Source organism: Boleophthalmus pectinirostris, unplaced genomic scaffold (assembly GCF_026225935.1).
Source record: "Boleophthalmus pectinirostris isolate CB_2022bp ecotype Guang Dong unplaced genomic scaffold, ASM2622593v1 HiC_scaffold_15, whole genome shotgun sequence".
Classification (NCBI taxonomy): domain Eukaryota; kingdom Metazoa; phylum Chordata; class Actinopteri; order Gobiiformes; family Gobiidae; genus Boleophthalmus; species Boleophthalmus pectinirostris.
Genome location: NW_026571070.1, coordinates 23851981 through 23874563, shown reverse-complemented (window position 1 = coordinate 23874563; position 22583 = coordinate 23851981). Strand labels below are relative to the sequence as shown.

At 39.2% G+C, this 22583-nt stretch overlaps 3 protein-coding genes across 4 annotated transcripts; 2 read left to right on the top strand and 1 right to left on the bottom strand.

Moving 5' to 3' along the window:
* Window positions 1-83: 83 nt before the first annotated feature.
* On the top strand, window positions 84-1550 carry myom1b (myomesin 1b). Its single transcript, XM_055150946.1, has 5 exons — window positions 84-241; window positions 378-414; window positions 485-507; window positions 588-643; window positions 717-1550. The coding sequence occupies exons 1-5, from the start codon at window positions 169-171 to the stop codon at window positions 972-974; spliced, it is 447 nt and encodes a 148-aa protein (XP_055006921.1). The 5' UTR covers window positions 84-168; the 3' UTR covers window positions 975-1550.
* Window positions 1551-3849: 2299 nt separating this feature from the next.
* Window positions 3850-14232, top strand: LOC110170001 (phosphatidate phosphatase LPIN2). 2 transcript variants are annotated; one of them, XM_020935616.2, is made up of 20 exons: window positions 3850-3966; window positions 7151-7351; window positions 8377-8472; window positions 8875-9161; window positions 9236-9358; window positions 9461-9587; window positions 9661-10075; window positions 10259-10358; window positions 10468-10655; window positions 10725-10818; window positions 10887-10956; window positions 11025-11108; window positions 11225-11304; window positions 11825-11981; window positions 12062-12210; window positions 12284-12370; window positions 12461-12613; window positions 12720-12834; window positions 12922-13025; window positions 13107-14232. In XM_020935616.2, exons 1-20 carry the CDS (start codon window positions 3937-3939, stop codon window positions 13252-13254), a joined length of 2808 nt encoding a protein of 935 aa, XP_020791275.2. In that variant the 5' UTR covers window positions 3850-3936; the 3' UTR covers window positions 13255-14232. The 2 variants fall into 2 exon arrangements, with proteins under 2 accessions (XP_020791275.2, XP_020791276.2); XM_020935617.2 differs by having other exon boundaries at window positions 9236-9352; window positions 13107-14230.
* Window positions 12699-22477, bottom strand: emilin2b (elastin microfibril interfacer 2b). The gene is made up of 8 exons (XM_055150945.1): window positions 22084-22477; window positions 21852-21977; window positions 21468-21643; window positions 19857-21395; window positions 15619-15831; window positions 15492-15545; window positions 14896-15012; window positions 12699-14814 (listed from the first exon to the last, which is right to left on the bottom strand). Exons 1-8 carry the CDS (start codon window positions 22200-22202, stop codon window positions 14489-14491), a joined length of 2670 nt encoding a protein of 889 aa, XP_055006920.1. The 5' UTR covers window positions 22203-22477; the 3' UTR covers window positions 12699-14488.
* Window positions 22478-22583: the final 106 nt, after the last annotated feature.

Here is a 22583-nt window from a genome sequence, read left to right as displayed (position 1 = left end):
CTGCATTCAGAACAAAAATACAAGTACTGCCCCCTGATGGATGTATCTGTGGTGACATATGAACTGTGTTTTTTTAGAGACTCGGCCATAGCCTTCTCTGACCGTATAAAGAGTGGAGTTGTGGGTGAACAGCTCTGGCTACAAATCACAGAGCCCACAGAAAAAGACATGGGCACATACGCCATTGAGTTTAACGATGGAAAAGGTGGCCTGAGGAGGACTGTGGAGCTGAGCGGACAAGGTGAGACAGCTACAACTGAAGGTCCCATTCTGTGACACACAAGCTCATAAATCTGTCACTGGCCTTTAATATAGCAGTACTGATGAGATGAAAATGCTCATGTCTCTGATGCTTCTTTTGTTTTCTTGCATTGCAGCGTATGACGATGCTTTTGCAGAATTCCAGAGACTCAAGTATGTGTAAAGCAAATGTGTGATATATTACATTCAAAAGTACACTCTTAATGTGTTTCTTTCTCCTTAGGGCTGCTGCTATTGCAGAGAGAAGTAAGTTATTGTTAATGTCTGTAATGTTTTTATATATTTATATATTCACATTTCAATGTTTTTTTGTTTTTTTTTCTAAGGTCGTGCTCGTGTAGCAGGAGGTCTTCCTGATGTGGTCACTATTCAGGAGGGCAAGGTGATGTCTCACAGAACACTCACTCCACTCTGTATTAAACTTTGTAATAACATATTTACTTTGTGTCCATTAGGCCCTGAATTTAACCTGTAATATTTCTGGCGACCCTGTGCCCGTGGTTACCTGGCTGAAGAACGACAAAGAGATCACATCAGATGAGCACTGCATCCTTAAGTTTGAGTCGGGCAAGTTTGCCAGCTTCACCATCACTGGTGTGAACATTTCAGACTCTGGCAAGTACAGCATCCTGGTGAAGAACAAGTACGGCACGGAGAGCGGAGACTTCACTGTAAGTGTGTTCATCCCAGACCAGGCCAGTAAGAGCAAGTAACATGCTCTCTGCAAACATGTACAAATGAAAGGTACTGCAAGAGGCTAAAAAGAGGAAAATGTTGAAGTTGTTTGTGTAGACAGTAAGAAAGTGATATTTATTTATGTTAAGTGATGGAAAAAATCAGCGTAGAGATAACACAGAAGATTTTATAAATGAATCTCTCACACAACGCACTACATGTACCCTTAACCAGGTAGCCTATTGTAATAAGACATATCAGATGAAAATTAAAGAAGTTACTGTATGTATTATAATTCGGTAAGTTTTGTTTTAGCAGATTTTACCTCAACAATGTGTCCTCTGGTTTTAGCTCAGATATAAACACGGATTTTGAAAAACAAAATTACGAAAATTCAAGTTAAAGCTTAGTCATGTGATGTCATGTTTCCTGTTTTAACTGTGAAAGTTGTTTCCCACCCTCACTTTATGTTCTTCACTACAATTATGACACTCCCTCATCATTAGATCATTATTTGTAATGACACTGTTACAAAGGCCCTGTATTACGGTTCATGCAAGTATGTCACTGTATCCTTGGTGGTGAAACTAATAAATAAGCATGTGCCTTCCTGACACCTCCTCCCTCTCCTGAGTATTTTGTGTTTTCACCTTTTCCTTCTTCACTGTCACTGTGTGTTTCTGTCGTCTCTCACTTCCTCTTCCCTTCACTGCACACTTGGACTTGTTGAAGACCAAGAATCATCACAAGGACTCCACATTTGCTCCTGTTTGCAATTACTGCTGATGAGCCTGATTTTTAATATATCGAGAAAATGATGCCCACTGGCAGTAATTGCATGAAGACTAATACAATTAGTTTATTAATACAATACAGTTCACATGTTAATGGGTATATGATAGAATAGAAATAGTTCAGTCATGGATCAAGTAGATAATTAAAAAGTAATAGAATGGAAATGTGAATTAGTAGGACGGTCCGCCCTAACTCACATGGTAAGTATTATTTGTAATGTGTTGGCTGTTGCAAATTTTTATGAAAAATGTGATCTAACTGTTTCATTTGCTGTCAGTTGGAGGTTGTAGAAGGGACCCCTGATTTAGGCATTACTTCATACTGGACTGATGCAGATGGAAATGTGGTCTTTGGTCCAAATACACCAAAGGAAAAGATGAAAACTTCGTACATTGGAGCGAAAACACAAGAGCCAGAGGGTAAGTAAATGGTTGGATTTTCATAGCTGTTATACTTAGAAAAAAATATTTTTCTTTGGCATGGCATGAATGTAATGCAGTAAACAAAACTTTTAAAGAAACCTAAGAAGCCAAGCACAGCTACAAAAAGGAATATTTGGCATTTGGTAATGTTAAATTTAATTTGATATACTTAGTGGTTGTTAATTAGTTTTGAAAATACTTTATTTTGTTTCTAGTAGATAGATAAAAACTGAGACTGAGGGTTGTGTAAGATGTTGCTCCTTATGTAGGGGGCCTTGATCATTTAGGTTCAAGTAAAACAAACTTGAAACTAGTAAGAGGTAGTGAAAGTACTCAATAAATCTAGATGCATTAGTCAAAACATATTTTATTGGCCCAGTAGATTCCCAGTTTGACAACATTTGGACACAAAATCTTTTCCATTGCATCACACAGAGAGCTGCACTTTATTTGGTCATAATAACACAACCATGAGTGTGCTCCTTTTTTACAGACTGTGAAACATTGGCTCAAGAAAAGAAGGAGGAAGAGGTGAAAGACATGCCGGCGTTAACAGGGAATGCCACATGGGAACAAAAAAGATTAGATTTAGCAGAGGCTGAAGCTGCTCCTGAAGATGACCATGTGGTGACAGCTGACCAGACTGTACACAAAGAGTAGGACGCCAAGGAGCAGGAGGATTGACCTGATAACACAGAATAAAAACAATTATTGACTGCAAAATTATAATCAAAAAGTGTGCTTGTGTGATATTTACAATATATAATAAACCAGTTTTTGTTTTACACTGTCTGTCATCACGTTACTATCTGTAATGCTTTTTCAACAGTCAAATAGCTTGCAAATTCACACAGCCCAACTAACTACCTTCAGTAAATTAAAGTTTTATCTTACTTACGACTACATCTTCATTGTGTCTTCATTGTTTGGGTAGGGACAGAAAGAACTGCCAACCCGAGAAATTCTTGGGAACAAACTGAGCAGAATTAATTGAGTTGAATCAGTGCAAAGGTGAGAGAGGCCGTATGCGGACAACCTTTGAACAATCTAAAATATATCTCATGATAACTAAACTATTTAGGCTACTGTTTCACAAGGTGGTATATAGCTTTATAATTTGAATGCCACTGGTAGACAATCACAAATAAAGAATACAAAATGCACAACTAGCTAAACAGAGCACAACTACCACAAAGCTTGGATAAAAAATATTGTTAGCTTCTTACATTATGAAATAAATGCGTAACCAGTACCACTAGAGGGCAGCCACATTAGTTTGTTTTTCGTTTACAAATGAAACGTGACTATTTAGGCAAGTTAAAGTACAAATTGTTTATCTAGTTATTTGCCTTTTTTAGTTTAAGAGATGTTTTCTGCCAAACCCCAAAAAGCTTACCTAGCCACAGGAACTGCTATTAAGTAAAACATGGCAACAATTTACAAAGCTGAGACAGACGACAATAATAATAATAATAATAATAATAATAATAATAATAATAATAATAATAATAATCATAATAATAACAATATTGTTGTTATTGTTATTATTATATTATTATTATTATTATTATTATTATTATTATTATTATTATTATTATTATTATTATTTATTTTTATTTTTTTGTTGTTGTAATATTTACCATAAAGTTTGTTCTTGTCCTTGCGCGTAAATCACGTGCACGTTGAGAGTCACGTGGTGCGCTCCTCTCCACTGCCGCTGGCTCTCTTCTCCCCTCTCTCCTCTCCTTGACAGCAGGTGCATGTGGGCCGAGTGAGCACATGGATGCCTGCCAATGACGACCCTCTTTTACAGGTACGAACAACGCTAAGTCATTTTAACTTTAACATGTAGTTTTGTTTTAGATTCATCTGATAATCTTGTCCACTGAAGATTTCAAAGTTATGGTTCTTTGCGCGTAATAGTATTGTAATTTCTTGTTACACTTAACGCTGTCACTTATCATAACTACTTTATATTGCCAGATGTGACTGTAAAATATTTAGTGCTTTTTAAGGCTTACTGTGCTACATCTTACATATGCTACTATAAAATCCTTGTCCTCAAATGCACCACTGGCTTTATGGCTACACAATCATGTTTATTACTTCTTATCTAAATGCAATGTATTTTGATACTGGGAATTATTTACATTCAAATCCGAAGTGGTCTATTGTGACAATCTACTACAAACCTACAAATCTAAAAATATATTATTTGTGACGTTTGAATTAGTGATTCTAAATGTGTAGGCATTTTAAAATCATTTTTAAGCTGTTTAAAATAAAGATAAAAAGGGAAATACAAAAAAATAATAATTGGTTTCAGTTCCAGTAGCGGCTGCTGTGGGGTGTCTACTTGTGTCTGGTGAGGGGAAAGCTGGAGAAAGCCTAGTACTAATCTGGTAAACAGGATTATCACCTCTTAAGGGCCCATACACAGATCCAGAGTGTGACTCAGGACTTGGTGGTGTGAGCCATACTGTAACATGAGCTATTTCCATTGTTAGATACTTAATTTGACAAATGTAACCAACTTTTGTTTCATTACAACAAATCACATTATAAATTGTTTGACTATTTTATTAAACTAATCAGGGATAAAATGAGCACACTTGGCATGAGACGAGAACACTATAGATGGTACGTCTAAATGGTGATCTTCTAAAAGAGTATTATTGGAATATTTTCTCAATTTATAAAGGCTTAGAAGGTTAAATATAAAATACAAACTCATATTATTTTACACTTAGTCCTGTTACATTTCATGTGTAATGTCTCTTGTTCAATTTGCTATAGTAAACAAATTAATGAGAGTGTGTCCAGGAACAGCTGACCTCTTTGACTTTCCTTTGCTGTAAACCTTTATACTGTAGATACCTTTATGAGCACATGTGAAAAAAGCATAAAATAATAGGAACATTCTTCTTTATTTTATTTATCTTTATTTGGCTTGCATATACAGTTCTGTTAATATGAAAGTATTTGACTGTTTCACTGATTGATTTTAAAACTTTCTGTTGGATAAATCAACCATTTTGAGAAGCCCTGTGATGAGGCAACTGCTACTGTGATTTTGGCATCTACAGAAATAACCTAACCTTTAAGTATGTGACACTTTCTATGAGAAGATAGGGGCTTGTGGGTTGATCTAAATCTGTAAACATGGTACATTGCAATCCAGATAATTTACAGTGATTTTGTGTGTTTGTGTGTGCGTGTGTTGAGCCTTGAGAGACTGGCCCGGGGTGCGGAGGGTCTAGCACAAAGCAGGTTACATAAGGGTTTTAGGGCTGGGGTACTTTTCCTCCTGGTCTTTGTGTCTAGTGATAGAACACTAGCTGTGAATGGCACTTACACTTACAGTAAATGTAGATGAGGTGAGTGTCTTAGTAGCAAAGCTCTGGTGATGAAGCAGGCAGGGAGCAGGGCTGTAGAGCAGGATGGCAAGTCCCCCTGGAGGCTGGTGAGTGCTACAAAACTCATCTAATCTAATCAATGAATAAAATATATTAACATGATCATTAATAATCTGTGACAAATTAACAAATGTTTTAACAAATCTTACAGTAATAATACTGAAGTGAATATTCGTGCCCTGGGAACAATAAGCATGGCACATCTAAGCACTCGGTTGCAAAATCCTCTAAATCCACTAATAAGACTAAATTTGTTAGTGAAATTTTCTCAATCCACATTTTGCGTGCATGAATTATAGGTAAATAATGAACATACTAAATAAAATAATGCATAGTCTAGCTCTTGGAAGGTAACCTAGGTTGGATCAGGTCAGTAACATTTTGTTTAGTGGTTAATGCAGGGGTCTCCAACCTGTAGCTCAGGAGCTACCAGTAGCTCTCCACCCCCATACAAGTAGCTCACCAAAGGATTTCTGAATTATACATATTTTAGTAAATAACTCAAATTTGTGTAATTATCACTGTAAATGTGTTATTTTGACCTTTGTGCACTAATAAATGGATAATGGTTTAAAGTTTTATAGGCATCTAATTGTACATCTAAGGCTTGCCTCTCATACCAAATCAATTTCCACTAAAATGAGTAGCTCTCCTGCATTTTCATTTTGTAAAGGTAGCTCACTGGACGCACAAGGTTGGAGATCCCTGCGTTAGTGCATATAGTCATTTGGGTAAGACACTTTCACCTTGCCTTCAGTGTCTCTGTAAAATGGTATATGAGCATGTGTGTGTTTGTGTGCTCATTATATAGTAAATAATGCCAACTTTTATTATTACCCAACCAAAGATGTTCATTTCTTAATTGTGGACTTGGAGGAACTGAAAAACTGGTTGGGCAGGGTCTTGTCTTTATACTCAACCAATACTAAAGTTGTGTAAACACATAACATTAATATTAGTTTAATATAAAGTCACTCTATTTGTTTTTTTATTATTTTTGTTGAATCTGTTCTCTCCCTCCATTGAAATAGATGTGTCAAACTGTGTGAGAGAAGCACATTCAAATAAAATTCTTGTTTGATTCAAATTTTCATTACAATGTTGTCCTGGTTCATGTTATGCAGGCTGTCCACTTGGCTCTGGTCTAAAGCAGACATTTAGCATGTTGCCCAGATTAAACTCAATCCAGGACTTTTAAAAGGAAAATGGGACAGTTGCGCTGCGTTCAGGGACCAGTGGCCTCATAAAAGTATGATGTGTGAGTGATGTGCTCCTGAGTTATATTAAATGATGAGCTCAATTCACCAAGATATTTCAATCAAATTTTTACTATTTCTTACTATTACAATGACTGTGTAAACAACAGAATTCAATGTAGTGTTGTGTTAAGATACTAAAGTTGATTTCAATACTAAGGAAAAAGCTCTGTACTTGATATCAATTGTTATATATGTTTTAAGATAATAGATTGTATTTTTAATCCCAAATATATATATTTTTTCATTGTATTATCAAAATCAGTAGAGAGTACTTTTTGTAATATTGAAATCAAACTTGTGATGTTTTTTGACTGTTGGGCAGGTGGACACCATGAACTATGTAGGTCAGCTGGCAGGGCAGGTGCTGGTCACTGTCAAGGAGCTGTACAAGGGTATAAACCAGGCCACTCTGTCAGGCTGCATCGACGTTATTGTGGTGCGGCAGCCCGATGGGACCTTCCAGTGCTCCCCATTCCACGTCCGCTTCGGAAAACTGGGGGTGCTGCGCTCCAGGGAGAAAGTGGTGAGTCTCAAATTATGTCATAAATTAATGAACGGATTATTTTTCCATGTTACTTCTGAAACAACAACTAGTATCAATCAGTATCTGGGTATTGATCATTTTAATAAATTTAGATACTTATGGTACTTGTGATGTCATTATATTTTAATTGTTGCTATCTTTTGTTGTTATTTGGATGACTACAGAAAGGTGTCCTGTGTAGCTTTTCTGATGGAGGGTCTGCCACTTTCTTGTCTCCATGGATATTTTATTGCATTGCATTAAACCTATATATCTACTTGGAGACAAGCCAGCAACACCAGCTGGAGTAAATATGCATGCACGTTTTGGGCAATTAAAATACCTGTATTTGAAAAAATGCAAGATGGATAAGTTTAATACCAGAAGTTTAATACCAGAATTAATGTAAGTAATATTTAGAAATGACCAGCAAGTTTTTTTTTTTGTCTTTTCAACCACTCCAGAGCAGACATACACACAAAAAAAAACTTTAATTAGGCTCATTGTTCCCTGTGCTACAGATTGAAGAAGTTTATATGTATATATATATATATATATATATATATATATATATATATATATATATATATATATATATATATATATAGAGAGAGAGAAAGAGAGAGAGAGAGAGAGAGAGAGAGAGGAAGTCCTCATGGGCAGGAAGTAGACTGCGGTTGTTTACACTAAGCACTGTCTGTGAACTGAGAGAAATACTGAGAAATACTACTGTTCAAGATATAGTGGTACTTCACTACTTTCTAGTTTGTGTTTTAGTATGAAACAAAAGCTTAAATGTGTTTGACCTGAAGTGCATTTCTTTTTGTGATTTAGATAAATCTATGGCCTACTTCTTTCCATTGCCCCCTTATAAACACACACTTTGTTCCATTTGGCCATAAGCACACCTCATTATAGAAGTCTAATCTTCATGCCAGCCAACTCATGCACCATGACCTGATTCACAGCTAATGCAGACTCAGCATTTACAATGTGTTTATAAAGAAATCTTGCTTGCTTTGCAGATCGACATAGAAATAAATGGGGAACCTGTGGAGCTTCACATGAAACTTGGAGACAATGGAGAGGCCTTTTTTGTTCAAGAGATGGAACAGCAAAATGTGAGCTCTGTAAAATACATTATGAGTAAATAGAGAATGTTCCAGTTAATAGTTTTAAAGAAGACATATTATGCATATTTATGTTTTCCCAAGTACTTGTAATACTGACTTTAAACAGCTTAAATAATAGAAATGGGTCCATTTACGTTCCATGGAAAATTACTCCACCTCTTTAAAGTGGCAATTCAGCATGACAAGCAGCAGATTTTAATTTATGTGTTATCTTTGTCTATACTTCTTACTCATAAAAAATAAGTAGAGAACTAATAGGAGGTCAACTGAGATTTTGAGAGCACTCACCCCATGACTGCAGGAAAATACACAGTTAAATACAATGTTGAGTATGATAATGATGAGGAGTCAATTTTGCATAATATGCCTCCTTTAATTTATCTTACTAAGGAGGTTGTCCCGGCCCACCTGGTGACCTCCCCAATCCCCACAGAAGAGGCTCTGTTGAGGAGCAGAGAGCCCAGATGTGGAAGCATGGGGGCAGAGGGCAGTGGGCCTCTTGGTCCTGAAGCCTCCTGTGAAAACCCCCCGTCCTTCTCTAACTCTGTGGGCAAGAAAAAGAAGAGACGCCGGAGGAAGCACAAGGCTGAGCTGCGCAAAGAGGAGACCAGCCCTGCAGTCGAGCTGGAACTGGGAGACCTCAGCTCAGACGAAGATTGCAACTCACACAATGGACGGTAAAAACATTATTTGCTTATTCACTTCCTTTCAGCTGATGTTATATTATTTCTTGTGTACTTCTTGTTCTCAGGACTTCTTCACTGTCCGTAATAAAGGATAATGTAGAGTACAGGCAGCACACCCCGCTCACTGGGCTTGAATGGGACAGCTACCCCTTTTCTGATGGAGATTGGGTTCCCTGCACTGAGTACGGGTGACTTACAGCACTACACTTTCATAACAGAGAACAAAAGTCATGGCTTTATTAAGGCGGCTCACTCCCACAAATGCTGACTAAGTGCTAATGTGTTTACAGCAGGGACATGTCCGAGCCAATGTCCCCGAAGAGTGACTCGGAGCTCATGGTGAAGCCCACAGAAAACCTGCTCCGAGCAGACGCGCATATGCAGTGGTCCTGGGGGGAGTTTCCGGAGCCCAGCCGAGTAAGTGCAACAGAAACAAGACAGGCAGGTAGATTCATGTTTATACAACGTTTTTGTTTGTTCTTCTGTGCAGAACAAGAAGGGCGGAAAGCCAGAGCCCAAACCACTGACTATAACTCCCTCAGAATACACGCATTTCCGAGTGATCCTGAGCTCTGAGGCCATGGAGGAGGAGACAAGAGGAACTGAGATGCCCTCAAACAACATGTGCAATATTGTGAAACCAGAGCCTCGGACCGCTAAACCATGCCAGCTGCATAATACTTCATCAGTGCCTGAGAATTTCTGTGGCACACCTACAAGCTTAAGTTCAAAAGAGTTTCCTGCTAACTCTGATAGCCATTCCAAAACTGTGCGCAAGACACGCTGGACCTCCTCTCCCCCCAGTCGCAAGAACAGCGGAGGCCTGAATACGACAGGAGACTCTGCTGCTCCCATAAGCCCTGGCCCAAAGTCCTCCCCTACAGACTCACCAGTAAAGAGGAAAGGTAGCATAATACATACTATTTATACAGAGAGTAGTGTGTGCTCAGGTTTATGCTTTTTATAAATGAAACTACTATCAGAGCAAGAAAGGGAAGGATGTGGTTCAAGAAGTTTGTCTGCTCTGCAGACAGATATACTGAGCACTGACTTCACATTTACACTTGTGTTTCCTTGTGTTTCATTAGGAGTGAGAAAACGCAGTCAGCATCAGGGACCAGAAGACATCTATCTGGATGACTTGAATAAACTTGATCCTGATGTCTTGGCCCTGTATTTTCCTAAAAGGTATAAACAGCCAGTGGTCTAAATTAGTCATTGTGTCAAACAGAATACTTTAGCCTATGCAAGTTGTTAGCTGTACATGGCTGCAGAGCTCACCTGTGCTATGTTGCAGTGAGTCGGAGCAAGTGCCTAAGCACTGGGTGGAGGGGGGCAGACGCTCAGGGTCTCAGTCCCCTCAGTCAGTTGGCAGTGCAGCTGCAGACAGTGGCACTGAATGTCTGTCTGATTCAGCTGGAGACCTGCCTGATGTCACACTATCCCTCTGCGGTGGCATTGGGGAGAACTCAGAGATTTCCAAAGGTAATCAGTGAGCTTTATATGATAAAGCAAATGTTCCATGTGTAACACTTGTAACACCCTGTAATGCAGAAAAATTCATGGAGCACATCATCACCTACAATGAGTTTGCAGAGAACCCAGCAATTATTGACAATCCAAATTTGGTGGTTAAAATTGCAAACAGGTGATTAAGAAATGTTTTTTCATTATATCCTTTGAAACATTAAACCTGAACAGAGACTTATTTTGCAGATACTATAATTGGACACTGGCAGCCCCATTGATACTCAGTATGCAGGCTTTCCAGAAGAACTTGCCAAAGGTATTGCCACCATCTAGGTTGTAAGTATTTTTGAGAATAAAGTGAATCATGTTTGTTTTGAATGGCAGGCTACAGAAGAGGTGTGGGTGAAGGAGAAAATGCCTAAAAAATCAGGGCGCTGGTGGTTTTGGAGAAAGAGTATTGTAAAGCAGGTGGGACTTTGCATTACAAATCAAGTCAAACATGGTTTCTGACCACTTGTTTTGCATTTTTGACTTTTAAAAGCAATAGAATATGAACAAAATTAATAATTGTCTTTTATCATTAGTTGTCAACAGAACCCAAATTAGAAAGGCAAGAGTCGTTGACCAGTGAGAGCCTGGCCCTTCAGCCGGCCCCAGAAACACAGTGAGTCAGCAGACACAAGACTACACAGAGGCACAATAACACACACACACACTGTTGGCTAAACACACAGGGTGAGTTTACATATTACTCTGTATACTACGCACTCATTTTGGATGTACACCACCGGTATGAAGCACTGCAGAAAGGTTCTGCATAGAGTAATAATCATTTGAAACATATTGGCTCACATACTACATCATGTATTTCAAAATCTGTAATATTCTAAAAGGGAATCTGTTGCCCTCTAGTGGTTACTGTGTACTGTATATACCCACACCACATAATCAGTGTGGTGCTCATCATCAACAATCCCAACAGCCTACTTAGTTGCACTTGTGTCCTACCCCTTTTCTGATGGAGACTGTGTTTCCTGCACTGAGTATGAGTCACTCACAGCACTATACTTTTATAACAGATCAAAAGTCGTGGCCTTTATTAAGGCAACACACTCACAGGAACTGTGTGGTGCATGTCATCAACAATCCCAACAGCCTGCTTAGTTGTACTTTTATCCATACAGATCCAAAACGACAGAGTGGTCCAGTGATGATGAGACTAAAGAGCTCAATACTGTGGCTCCTGCTTTGACTCCTTCTGAGCGTGTGCAGAGTGAGTCTGTGGCACCATCCTCATGTCCCTCCTTTAAGAAGTCGCTCCGCTTGTCCTCTGAACAAATAGTAAAAAACAGCACATTATAATATTAGACTATTTTCAGTAATGACAACTATAACAAAAGGACACTGTGTGCTTCTTGCAGAGTGGTTTAAAGCTGAGAGAGGGGCCTAATGATGTCTCCTTCAGTATAACCACCCAGTACCAGGGCACATGTCGGTGTGAGGGTACCATCTACCTGTGGAACTGGGACGACAAGGTCATCATCTCAGACATTGATGGCACAATCACAAAGTAAACAATTTCTTTTTTACATGAATACATATTTGATGCTTAAATGCATTCTTAACATGTTGGATACCTCCAGATCAGATGTGTTTGGACACATCCTTCCCCACCTGGGGAAAGACTGGACTCATCAGGGCATTGCTAAACTCTACAACTCAGTGCATGAGTAAGACTTACATGGTGTAGAATGTTGTTTGGATTCATAAATCATGGGGTCAAATGGTAAGTTCACATAATGAATGTCTCTCCTCCAAAGGAACGGTTATAAGTTTTTGTACTGCTCAGCGCGGGCCATTGGCATGGCAGACATGACTCGAGGATATTTACATTGGGTGAATGATAGAGGGACTCTCCTGCCTCAAGGGCCCCTCATGCTCTCCCCGAGCAGCCTTTTCTCTGCCTTCCACAGGTGGGTCTCCTGAGAGCCACAGCACAGCTGAGATAACCAATAAATTGTGTACACTTCAAAGAGTACTCTTACAAGTTAAGCAAAACATTTTTGATTCTTTTAATAGAGAAGTCATTGAAAAAAAGCCAGAAAAGTTCAAAATTGAATGTCTGACAGACATTAAGAATCTGTTTTCCCCAAACACTCATCCCTTCTACGCAGCTTTTGGAAACAGAGACAATGTAAGTGTTTGTCTTTTTATTTTACGTAAACTCTATATTCAAATGCAATTATTGTTTTGAACTATTGTTTTTCTTTTCTGTCTTAAGGATGTGTTTGCCTACAAGAAAGTGGGTGTGCCTGTGAGCCGGATCTTTACAGTGAATCCAAAAGGGGAGTTGATCCTGGAGCTGGCCAAAGGCAATAAAACATCGTAAGTATCACACCACTAACCACTGTGTGTGTGTGTGTCTCAGACAGACAAGGTCTTATTGTTCAACTCTTTCCACTTTAGATACAGTCGCCTGAGTGAGCTGGTGGAGCATGTATTCCCTTTAAGAAACACACAACATAACGCCACCTTCTGCTGCCCAGAGTTCAGCTCCTTCTGCTTCTGGAGGCAGCCCATTCCCCCAGTGTGCTTTGACGAGTTTGGCTATTAAACACTGTAGTATGTACACTGGATTATCACACCGGACAGCTGGGATTGCCTACAGGATACAGGAATACAGGAATACAGTATCATTTTTTTTGGAGTGATAACATTTTTTTGGGGTTGCATACATCCTTAAAGCAGAACTAATGGTAATCCCTTGAGCATAAGTGAATTTGACATGTTGCTATGCATTTTTGACACAGCCCAACATATGCGCATGCTTATGCATGAAGTTATTATGCACTTTAGTAAATAATGTTAGGTGTTACATGTTAGTATCAGCACACACACATTAAACTATAGATTTTTGCATTTATAAAGAAGGTAGAAGCTGTATATTTTCAGGCCTTAATTATTATGCTGTTCTCATGAGGTTGATGCAGTGTTAAGTCTGACAGATAAAGAGATACTGCTGCTATAGTCCCTGTAGGGACACTGGAAAATAGTTTAAGAATGTCTTATATTTTGTATTTGCATTAGATTTTACCAGTGATATGATTTATTTTGCTTCAGCCTTTGTCTTAAAGCTAATTTACTTCACATTAGTATAAAATATATTCTTTCTATGAAAGTGAAATTTTATGTGAAGAACTCACATATTTTTTTCAATGATAATTTAAATGGAGAAAATGCTGCCGCGTTTTGTTAATCATAAAGCTCAACAATGTTGCAGGTCTCTGCAATCTGCTAATTGTGACTGCAATTTTAACATTAAGAAGTTTAATTTCAATATTAAGAATCTTAACATCAGTATTTTGTCAGTACTTCATACAAATATGTTTACTGGTTAATAAAATTGTTTCTGCACTGATGAGTAAGGGTATTCTCAAACAAATTAGAGAATAACCAACAGTGCTGAACATTTATGTATGTATATTATGTAAGGGTAGTATGAAGCTGTGCTCAGGGAGATTTTTACCACTGAGATGCATACTGGATTTGAGGCTGTCTGTAAAGGTGAAAATAAATATTATATACCATGAGAACTACCTGATATAGTGAACATTGAAGAATTAAACCATGGTGAGTGAGAATTTTAATGCTAATGCTAAAATGTGTTATTTCTGTATAACCTCACAGGTTGCCTTGCCACAGCTAAACACTACCTGTAGTTCTGTCACTACGCTGTGGGCATCACCATTACAAATAATAATTATAGTTGCTGCATTTTATACAATCAAATCAAATGTAAACTATTAAAACCTTCCACAAAGTCACACATGTTGATAGGTTGCACATAGCTAGTGTATGACTGGAGTGGCATAGAGCAGCACAGCACTAAAAGAGGACAGGATCTCAGATGAGGCTGAAGTGGCCAGTTTGCCAGAAGTCAGTTGGAGTCCGACCCGGTCTCCTTGTTTGAGAGGTAGGACCAGGCTGAGGGAGGCCACACTACTGCAGTTACACTGTCCATGTGGCTGTGTGGTTCCAAAGAAGAACCCTGAGGAGTCCAGTTTCTGAATGCTGTGGTTGGACACAGACAGGACAGCCTCCACTTTGTCACCTCGCTGGGGGGCAAGCACAGCGCTCACCAGGTAACGGCCACCCATGGGAGCTGTGAAGATACCTAGGGCAGGTTAGGAGAATATCTATGAGTGAAGATGAACTCTGTGGAGCCAATGTTAAGTGTGGAGACATTGAGGGATACCTGTGTGTGGGTCATAGTTTCCTCCATCATTGACCAACACTTTGTTAAACCGAATAGTACCAGCGTCTCCCAGAACACGTAAGAGAGTTAGGCCAACAGAGAATGCAATCTTCTCTTCTGAAAAAATAAACAAACAATTACACAGAGGACAGAGAATCAGACGGACGACATTGTGCATGAAACTGATGTATACTCAGGGCTGGGAGGTATGACGATAAAAATTTCATTTTGATCTGACCCCTGGGAGAATTTGCTTTTTAAATTCAGAAATTAGTGCAACTCTGCATTAAACAGAACATTTAACCAAATATAAGTATGAACTTTCTGAATTTAACCAAATATAAGAGTGAAATTTCAGAATATTTATTCATTTGCCTCTTTCATATCTTTATATTGCCTTTTCAAATATATGGATAAAAAAAAAATGAAATAACACATTTCAAGAGTTAAAAAGACCAACACATTCTGAATGAACTTTTTTTTTTTTTTTTTTTTTAAAGGGGGTTTTGCAGCTAGTTTAAAAACTGACTCCTAGATAGTGTACAAACAGATAAAAATACACTTTGGACCTATAGATTTAGCATAATGTTACATACCTGAAACCACTGGCTGGCCTGGCTTTAATGTCTCACTAGATTTATCTGGAGAGGCTATAAAATAAACACAAACATCCTTGAGAATGTGCAGATGTTTTAACTAGGATAGTGTGGGAACAGGTGTTACCTGGGGCCCCTGCATAGCCTTGAACAGGTGCCATGCTCCCATCTGCACCCCGGGGTAACTTGGATGAGATCATTTTGCCAGGGGGTCCAGCCTCACCAGACTCAATCACAGTCATTTTAGGGCCAGCCGGAGGAGCTCCTGCCTGGGGGGGTTCTGCCAGGGGAGGTCCTGCCAGGGGGGGTCCTGCCTTGGGAGGTTCTGCAGCATCATCAGCTGAAATGGTTAGTAGAGACAGGTGTGAAATAAGAAATGAGCTATTAGGCTGCAGGTCAGTGAGATAAAAAAAAAAAAAAGCAGCCAAACAAACAAACCAGCTTTTTTATTGCAAATTTGCCCAAGCACAAGTCAAAGACCACAATTATCATCCAGTTGAGAGGCCTTTTCTTTGTGAATTTTTTTCATGTAGGGTCTGCCCCCTACTTGTTTTTCTTTACATGTTATTGTTTTAAATGTATCTCCAAAGAGACAAGTAGGTGAGGCCACTAGGCACATTTACAGATTAGATCTTTTAAGTAATTGCCCTTGTTCACAGTAAGAATACATGTTTTCAGGGCATTTTTGTAGCATTACAAACACATTCAACTGAATATAAGCAAGAGAATGCCATATTGTGGACTATTCCAGGCAAAGCAATAAGCACAATAAAGAGTTACATAGTGTACCTTCAAGTATAGCTTTCATTTTGAAAAGCATGCATATTAGGTGAATTAATATAGCGTTTCAAGTCAAAACAATGGTACTGTGCTAAAGTATGTCTCTTGAGGGAAACCTTGTGTTTTTTTTATAACCAGTATATTCCCTGACTAACAGTATTAGCGCTTATGCAACCAGTCAAGATATATGCAGCTGTGTTTGTATTTCTGCTACCTCACTGACTTTCTTCAATAGTTCATAGCAGCAAAACTGTGAGCGACTAAGGTGCCTGTCATTACATGGGAGAAAATAGCAGTTCCTCCTGAGACCAATCAAACAGTGATGATCTCTTAACTACACGTGCCATTGCATTCTCAGGAACTACGGCTGAGATAAACCCTGGAATTTATCAACAAGTCTATCCCACTGGCTCGGGGTCTGTACAACTTCCCACACAGGGCCTAAACATGCTCTTACCACATATCACAATACTAAAGCATGGCCACCTGCAATATGGCCATGTACTAGTTTGGCTAAAAGAGTGAGCCTATTAAAATGAACATGCTGAGTGAGGGGGCTGGTGGGGGCCTATAAAAGTGCAGAGCAGACAGGTCTGCTGCACTGCACATGTGTTACAGGTCTGCATTTGCTTCTACCCTCAGTGTCCTTCATATAAAAAAGGGTATGTGCAGGGTTTGTGCCAAGCCCAGGGTGGAAGTTTGAATACAAGAGCGTTATGAAGACTGAAGAGATGAGTTGCATTCAAAGCAAGTAAGACACAAGCATTGTATCTTACATGGGCTGCTCACAGCACCACCCAGCTGCAGCTAGTTACCACAGTCAACAGTTTGTACACATTGCTTTGGGACACTTTCCATATTATAGAAGAGTCCCATTTACTGTGGGCCATGAGTCACCCTCTTGAATCATAGCAATGGATTCATATAAAAACATGAAGCCACACAACACATATCAGTCATTATCTCTGACCAAGTATTGGGTGGTTCATATTTGGATGGGTTATTAAGCCTTAAGACATTTTACCCACTTTCCCTGTGTTAAGTGACTAATTACTGGTGGTTGGGAGAGACAATAGTCAAAGAATGGCAGGCATCCCTCTGCCTAATCAGCCTCAGGACATTTGTAGCTACAAAAGTAGCTCACGCAGTGATTCAACACAATGAATAATCACTTGTGAGCTTATCCAGTAAAGCTGCTTAGTTAATCGATTATCAGGGGAACATAATACAATTGGCGTGCAAGATTCTCTAATTCAAAAAATGTGCACGCCTCTTCTACAAAATGTTAGTGACCAAAATATGATCATACTTTTTTTTTTATTTTGTTCACAGGGGGAAAAAAACTCCCTAGTGCTCATTTACACAGTGAGCTTGAAAACACAAACAATGAATGCTAAAAAAGAGCATTGTAACGGAAAGATTTAGTCAGTACTGGGAATACAAAACTTTTGGGTTTTTTTCCCTTCACCTCTTCCTTTGAGGTTAACTACTGGTATGACATCATAGCAAACACAATGACAAATGGCCCCTAAGCTTTACATGTTTTTGGAGTTTATCTGAAATACCAGCTCAGCCAACAAAACTCTGAATTTACGTGAAATTAACCAACGTGGCTAAAGGAGTATCTTGAAAGAGTTATAAACAGTGGGAGACAAAGAGTTTAAGAGCATTAGTGTGAATATAAACAAGGCTCTTGAATCTAAAAAAGGAGCTCTAGTGAGTGCAGCAGTGATAAGCTGCCTTAACTTGTCTCTGTAATGGACTGAATTTTCCAGTGTCTTTAGATAAGCGTAAACAATAGGAGTGTTGACAATGGAATAGGACGGGTCTATCCATATCAACTCTTGGCATTAAAATTCTATAGCCTAAGCAAAACATAGTTCATGCATTTAAATGTCTACCCATATGCTAGGCCTGTCACGATAGTTACTTTATCGAGTTTTCATTCAATATATTTTAGATGGAGCAATTATTTTTGGGAGGTATTTATCATGGGGACTTTTTTGGTACTGGCGGCAAACTTTTTCTTATTTTTCTGAGAAGATTTGAGCTGTAGAGGGTTGTAAAAATAACTTCTATGACTCCTTATAGACACAAACTAACTATTACAGTGTTTCATTCTGCTATTTATTTATTTATTGCACTTTGTGATTTTTAACCATATTGTACATTATAAAAGTTTTGTGTAGGGATTATCCTGTTTTTGGGTCATTGTGTCAGTGGCATAAATTTGTTTCAATACTATTGTTTATCATCTATATGTTCTTCAGCAATATATCATACTTCAAAATATTGTGACAGGCCTACCATATGCTCCGTCACCTGCCCCATAAAGAGCAATACAAGACAAGCAGAGGCTGTTGGACAGGATAGATCCCAGCTGTAAACAGTGAGGGCGTTCACTTTCTCAACTTAGCAAAGTCTCGGTGGCATCATTATGGACGAGACTCATGCACTAAGAATGCAGTCCCTAGCATTCAATGTACTATGCTCCATTATATCGACAATGCCACTGAAAAATCCTTGTAGCTCTCATGTGATGTCCAAAATCACGTGCATAATATGCCTTGTCCACATGATTCCAAAATGACTAACGTTTCTCCAAGCCAAAACATTGCTCAACGATACAAGTGAGGAAAATGAAAATCAAACCATGTGTCTTCAATCTGCTTTTTAGACTCAGTGAACATGGCTAAATCAAAAGTATTTCTTATTCTGTCTAATAACAAAACGTAAAAATGCACTGTGTAATTTTTCTACTTGAGGGTAAGTCACCTGCTTGTCTCCATGTAAATGTTATTTGCTTCACCAGTGTTGCATCCTATATTATGGAAAATTGAATCTTGTGAGCTTAGCCATGTTATAATGCTGTTACCTCAACAAAAACATACCAGGAGTTGTGTATTAATTCATTCACACATGTTTAAGTAATGCTGCATCTCCAAACCTGAAAATGTTCTGTTCTACCTTATGATGTAATGAAGCAGTAGTTTTCAAGTTAACAGCCATCTTTGACCTTTTCTTCAGTAGAGATTGGCAATTCCAAGGCTGAAATGATCTAAAATAATTCTAGGGAAGCTGTATAAAGTTAAAATATATACAGTGGAGCACATCTTGTATTACCACATGACATCACAAGATAGAAAAGATGGCGATGGTGGCGAGGTGTTTTCTAATTGAGAAAAGAACTCAGAGGTCCTAGGGGGATGTTTCTGATGAGTGAACAACATTATTACATAGATAAGTAAATAGTATAATACAGGGCCTTTAATGTTCCACAGTATAACACTATAATTAACTCGACACAAGCAGGTCATACCAACAATGTTACAGGTCAAATCTGTGGAGAGGGAAGCCCACTTACAGAATGCATCTATTTCCAAGGTGTTTTTGAGCAATATAAACCGCAGTGATTGACAAAATGCAAGGTAGATGCATTTAATGCCATATTGTGGAACATTACAGGCAGAGCAATAACATCTCCATCAATTTGAGCAGGTGACATACCCCCTAAAGGTATAGTGCACCTTTAGATTTAGGTGATAGTTATTATAATAGCATCTGAATATGTCGTGTATGATATACCTGTCTCCGTGGGACGGCTGGTTGAGAATGACTGAAGATCTTTGGTGACTTGGGACAGATAGGTCTCTAGATTCTGACAGGTTCCTCTCAGCTGGCCTATGTCACTGCTCTGGGACCCCACTGTGCTGTTAAGCTGATTCACACAAGTCCACAAACTGGTGACATGTTTGTTAAGGCCATCTTTGATCCGCTCAAGATGATTAGAGATGGGCTCCAGCTTGCTGCATAAACCTTCTACAGTTGCAATACGACTGTCCAGGTGAGCCAGCTCCTTCCCAACTTCTTTTGTTTTTTCTTTGCAATGTGTAGTTTCTAGGTCATTTTTGACTGATCTTAGCTCTTTGGTAAGATTTTCAAAGTTCAAATTGTTGATGAAAATAGATTTTTCCATATCTCCAAGTTTTCGATGTTGTATATTAATACCTGTTTTGAGGATGTCTATATCTTTTTGGTAGTCTTGATGACTCTTCTCCATAACTGTTACTTTAGCCTCAGTTTTATTTAGGCCTTTCTGTAAATAATTCAGTGTTTTTCCAGTGAAGTTAGCAGCTTTGTCCAGTGGCATGTTGTGAGTTGAATCCAAACCAGGTGAGGAGTCTGTCCCTGTATTTGCCAAAAAAGAACCCAGTCTATCCTGCATGAAGACCAACTTTGCCTCCACAGCTGTCTTAAGATCTTGAAGATCCTGTGACTGATCTGTATTTAAGTGTCCACACTTCCTTGACAAAGTTTTCTCAGAAAGGTTTAGACATCGCTCTATGTTTTCCACTCGAGCCACAACTGCATTTGGCAGAGAAGAATTTCCAGACTGTCCTTGTCCATCTCTTTCCAACTTTGATTTGAGCTGTTTGATTTCATTGCGGAGGTCATCCTCTTTTGATTCCATAAGTTCAGTTAGACTGAGGTAGTGGGACTCCTGGTTCTCACATAGCTCCTGGACAGACATCATTTTATACTCACACGAGTTTTTCATATCTGCCATTTTAATCTCAATGCCTTCCATCAGCTCCTCCCTCAAAACACGGATGTTTTCGTCCAAGTAGGATCGTAGGTCAGGCTCATATCCTGAGGCAGGCATTACTTGCGGCTTCTTTGCGCTCTTTATCAGCAGATCAATTTGTCCATCTTGACGGTTGACCCGTTCCAAGAGGTCATCTAGGGTGTTGGAGTTGGACTCCATGGCACCAGTGACGCGGTTGATCTTGTCCATGACCTCAAGCCACGTCTCTGGCTCAGTAGCGAGGTCCTGGACCCGGACGGTCTGTGTATTGGCGCCACGAGCACTAGCTGGCTGTCTGTGGTCATTCAACAGGGATATCAGCATTTTACTGGCATCCTCTTGAAAGTCCAGTCGCAAGTTAGAAGCCATGTCAGTCATCCTGGCTTGCATGTCCAGGACCATCTGCGAGAGATGTTTCACCTCCTCTTCCAAGTGTCGGGGGTTTGGAGATCCAGCCTGGCCAAATGAAGGTTTATGACGTGTGTGAATAGGAAACTGTCCATCTCCTGCCCATGGATGCTCTGTGTTCACTTGTGGACCTACAACATACAGGAGGAAAATGATCAATGTGTAGTTGTTTGTAGACTATTTCCAGTCTGTTTTGTTTTCACCTTGGGGCACTGGAATATGACCTGATGGAGAAGAGGGTGAGCGGTTTGGTGACAGCAGACTTGTGTCTTTGAGCTCCTTACAGTCATAACCCTGGTATCCTGGGCAACACCGCCACTCTAGCTCTGACACAATCTTGTAGCCAATCTTATACATTGGTCTGAAGTGTGTCCGATATCTATTAAAAAGAGAAAACTGTTTGGATTATGACCATAATGTAAACTTAATTTAATAAACACTGTCTATTACAATCAATAACCAAAATCTAAACAGTGCCAGTGTTTTCCAAATAGATCTGAGAGTAGGAAGGTCCATAAGCTGAAGAACGTATTCAGTTAAAAATCATCATGAATATTTATGGAAATAATTTCGGGATCTTCACTTACACCATCTGTGGCTCACAGTGCGGCATCTCTGGCGGGCACGGCACAAACTCGGGCTGCACAAAGCTCTCCGTACCACCAGTGATCACACAGCTTACGTTTTTCTGCGCCACATACGCACACCAATTTCTAGAAAAGCAACATTATAAAAAAAAAAAATCAAGGCACAATTTGGTTCACGTTATTTACTCATGATTTAAACGGCATTTAGTAAAATACACTAGCTGATACTCACTTATTCCTCTGACGTGATTCGGAGCCAGAGTAAGTGTTTCCTTGGAATACGTTGTATTGAAAAGGAGTCGCCCTGACGGCAGGTAAAGTCACCAGAAGGTAAAAGAGTGCGCTCTTCATTGTGCCGCTGGAGCTGTGTGCTGTGCGCTTAGTAATATGGGGATGTTTATGGAGCGCAGCTGGCGCTCTAACTTCTGGAGTTAACAAAGCTGCTACAGCTCCTTGAATGTGACGTTTTCAGTCCCCCTCCAAACGCACTACATCCCCCTGACTACCTCCGGGCCAAAGCTGGAGACACGCAAAAAAAAAAACGTAGAACGCAACGAAGTAAAAGTAATTAAGTACTGTACTTAAGTACACGTTTTATGTATCTGTACTTTACTTAAGTAGACTTCAGTGTGAATAGCCTACTTTTTACGTTTACTTTACTACATTTGAGCGCAGGTATCTGTACTTTCTACCCCACTACATTTTTGAGCAGGACAAAAGTATTTTTAATTA

Bases quoted from the DNA above. Each gene is read 5' to 3' on its own strand.
- myom1b (XM_055150946.1), top strand. From the start codon at position 169: ATGGGCACATACGCCATTGAGTTTAACGATGGAAAAGGTGGCCTGAGG. The intron at 508-587 runs GTAAGTTATTGT...TTTTTTTCTAAG, and splicing joins TGCTGCTATTGCAGAGAGAA to GTCGTGCTCGTGTAGCAGGA. The intron at 644-716 runs GTGATGTCTCAC...TGTGTCCATTAG, and splicing joins TCACTATTCAGGAGGGCAAG to GCCCTGAATTTAACCTGTAA.
- LOC110170001 (XM_020935616.2), top strand. From the start codon at position 3,937: ATGCCTGCCAATGACGACCCTCTTTTACAG. The intron at 10,819-10,886 runs GTGATTAAGAAA...CTTATTTTGCAG, and splicing joins GTGGTTAAAATTGCAAACAG to ATACTATAATTGGACACTGG. The intron at 12,371-12,460 runs GTAAGACTTACA...TCTCCTCCAAAG, and splicing joins CTCTACAACTCAGTGCATGA to GAACGGTTATAAGTTTTTGT.
- emilin2b (XM_055150945.1), bottom strand. From the start codon at position 22,202: ATGAAGAGCGCACTCTTTTACCTTCTGGTGACTTTACCTGCCGTCAGG. The intron at 21,978-22,083 runs GTGAGTATCAGC...TTGCTTTTCTAG, and splicing joins GAATCACGTCAGAGGAATAA to AAATTGGTGTGCGTATGTGG. The intron at 21,396-21,467 runs GTGAAAACAAAA...TGTATGTTGTAG, and splicing joins TCATATTCCAGTGCCCCAAG to GTCCACAAGTGAACACAGAG.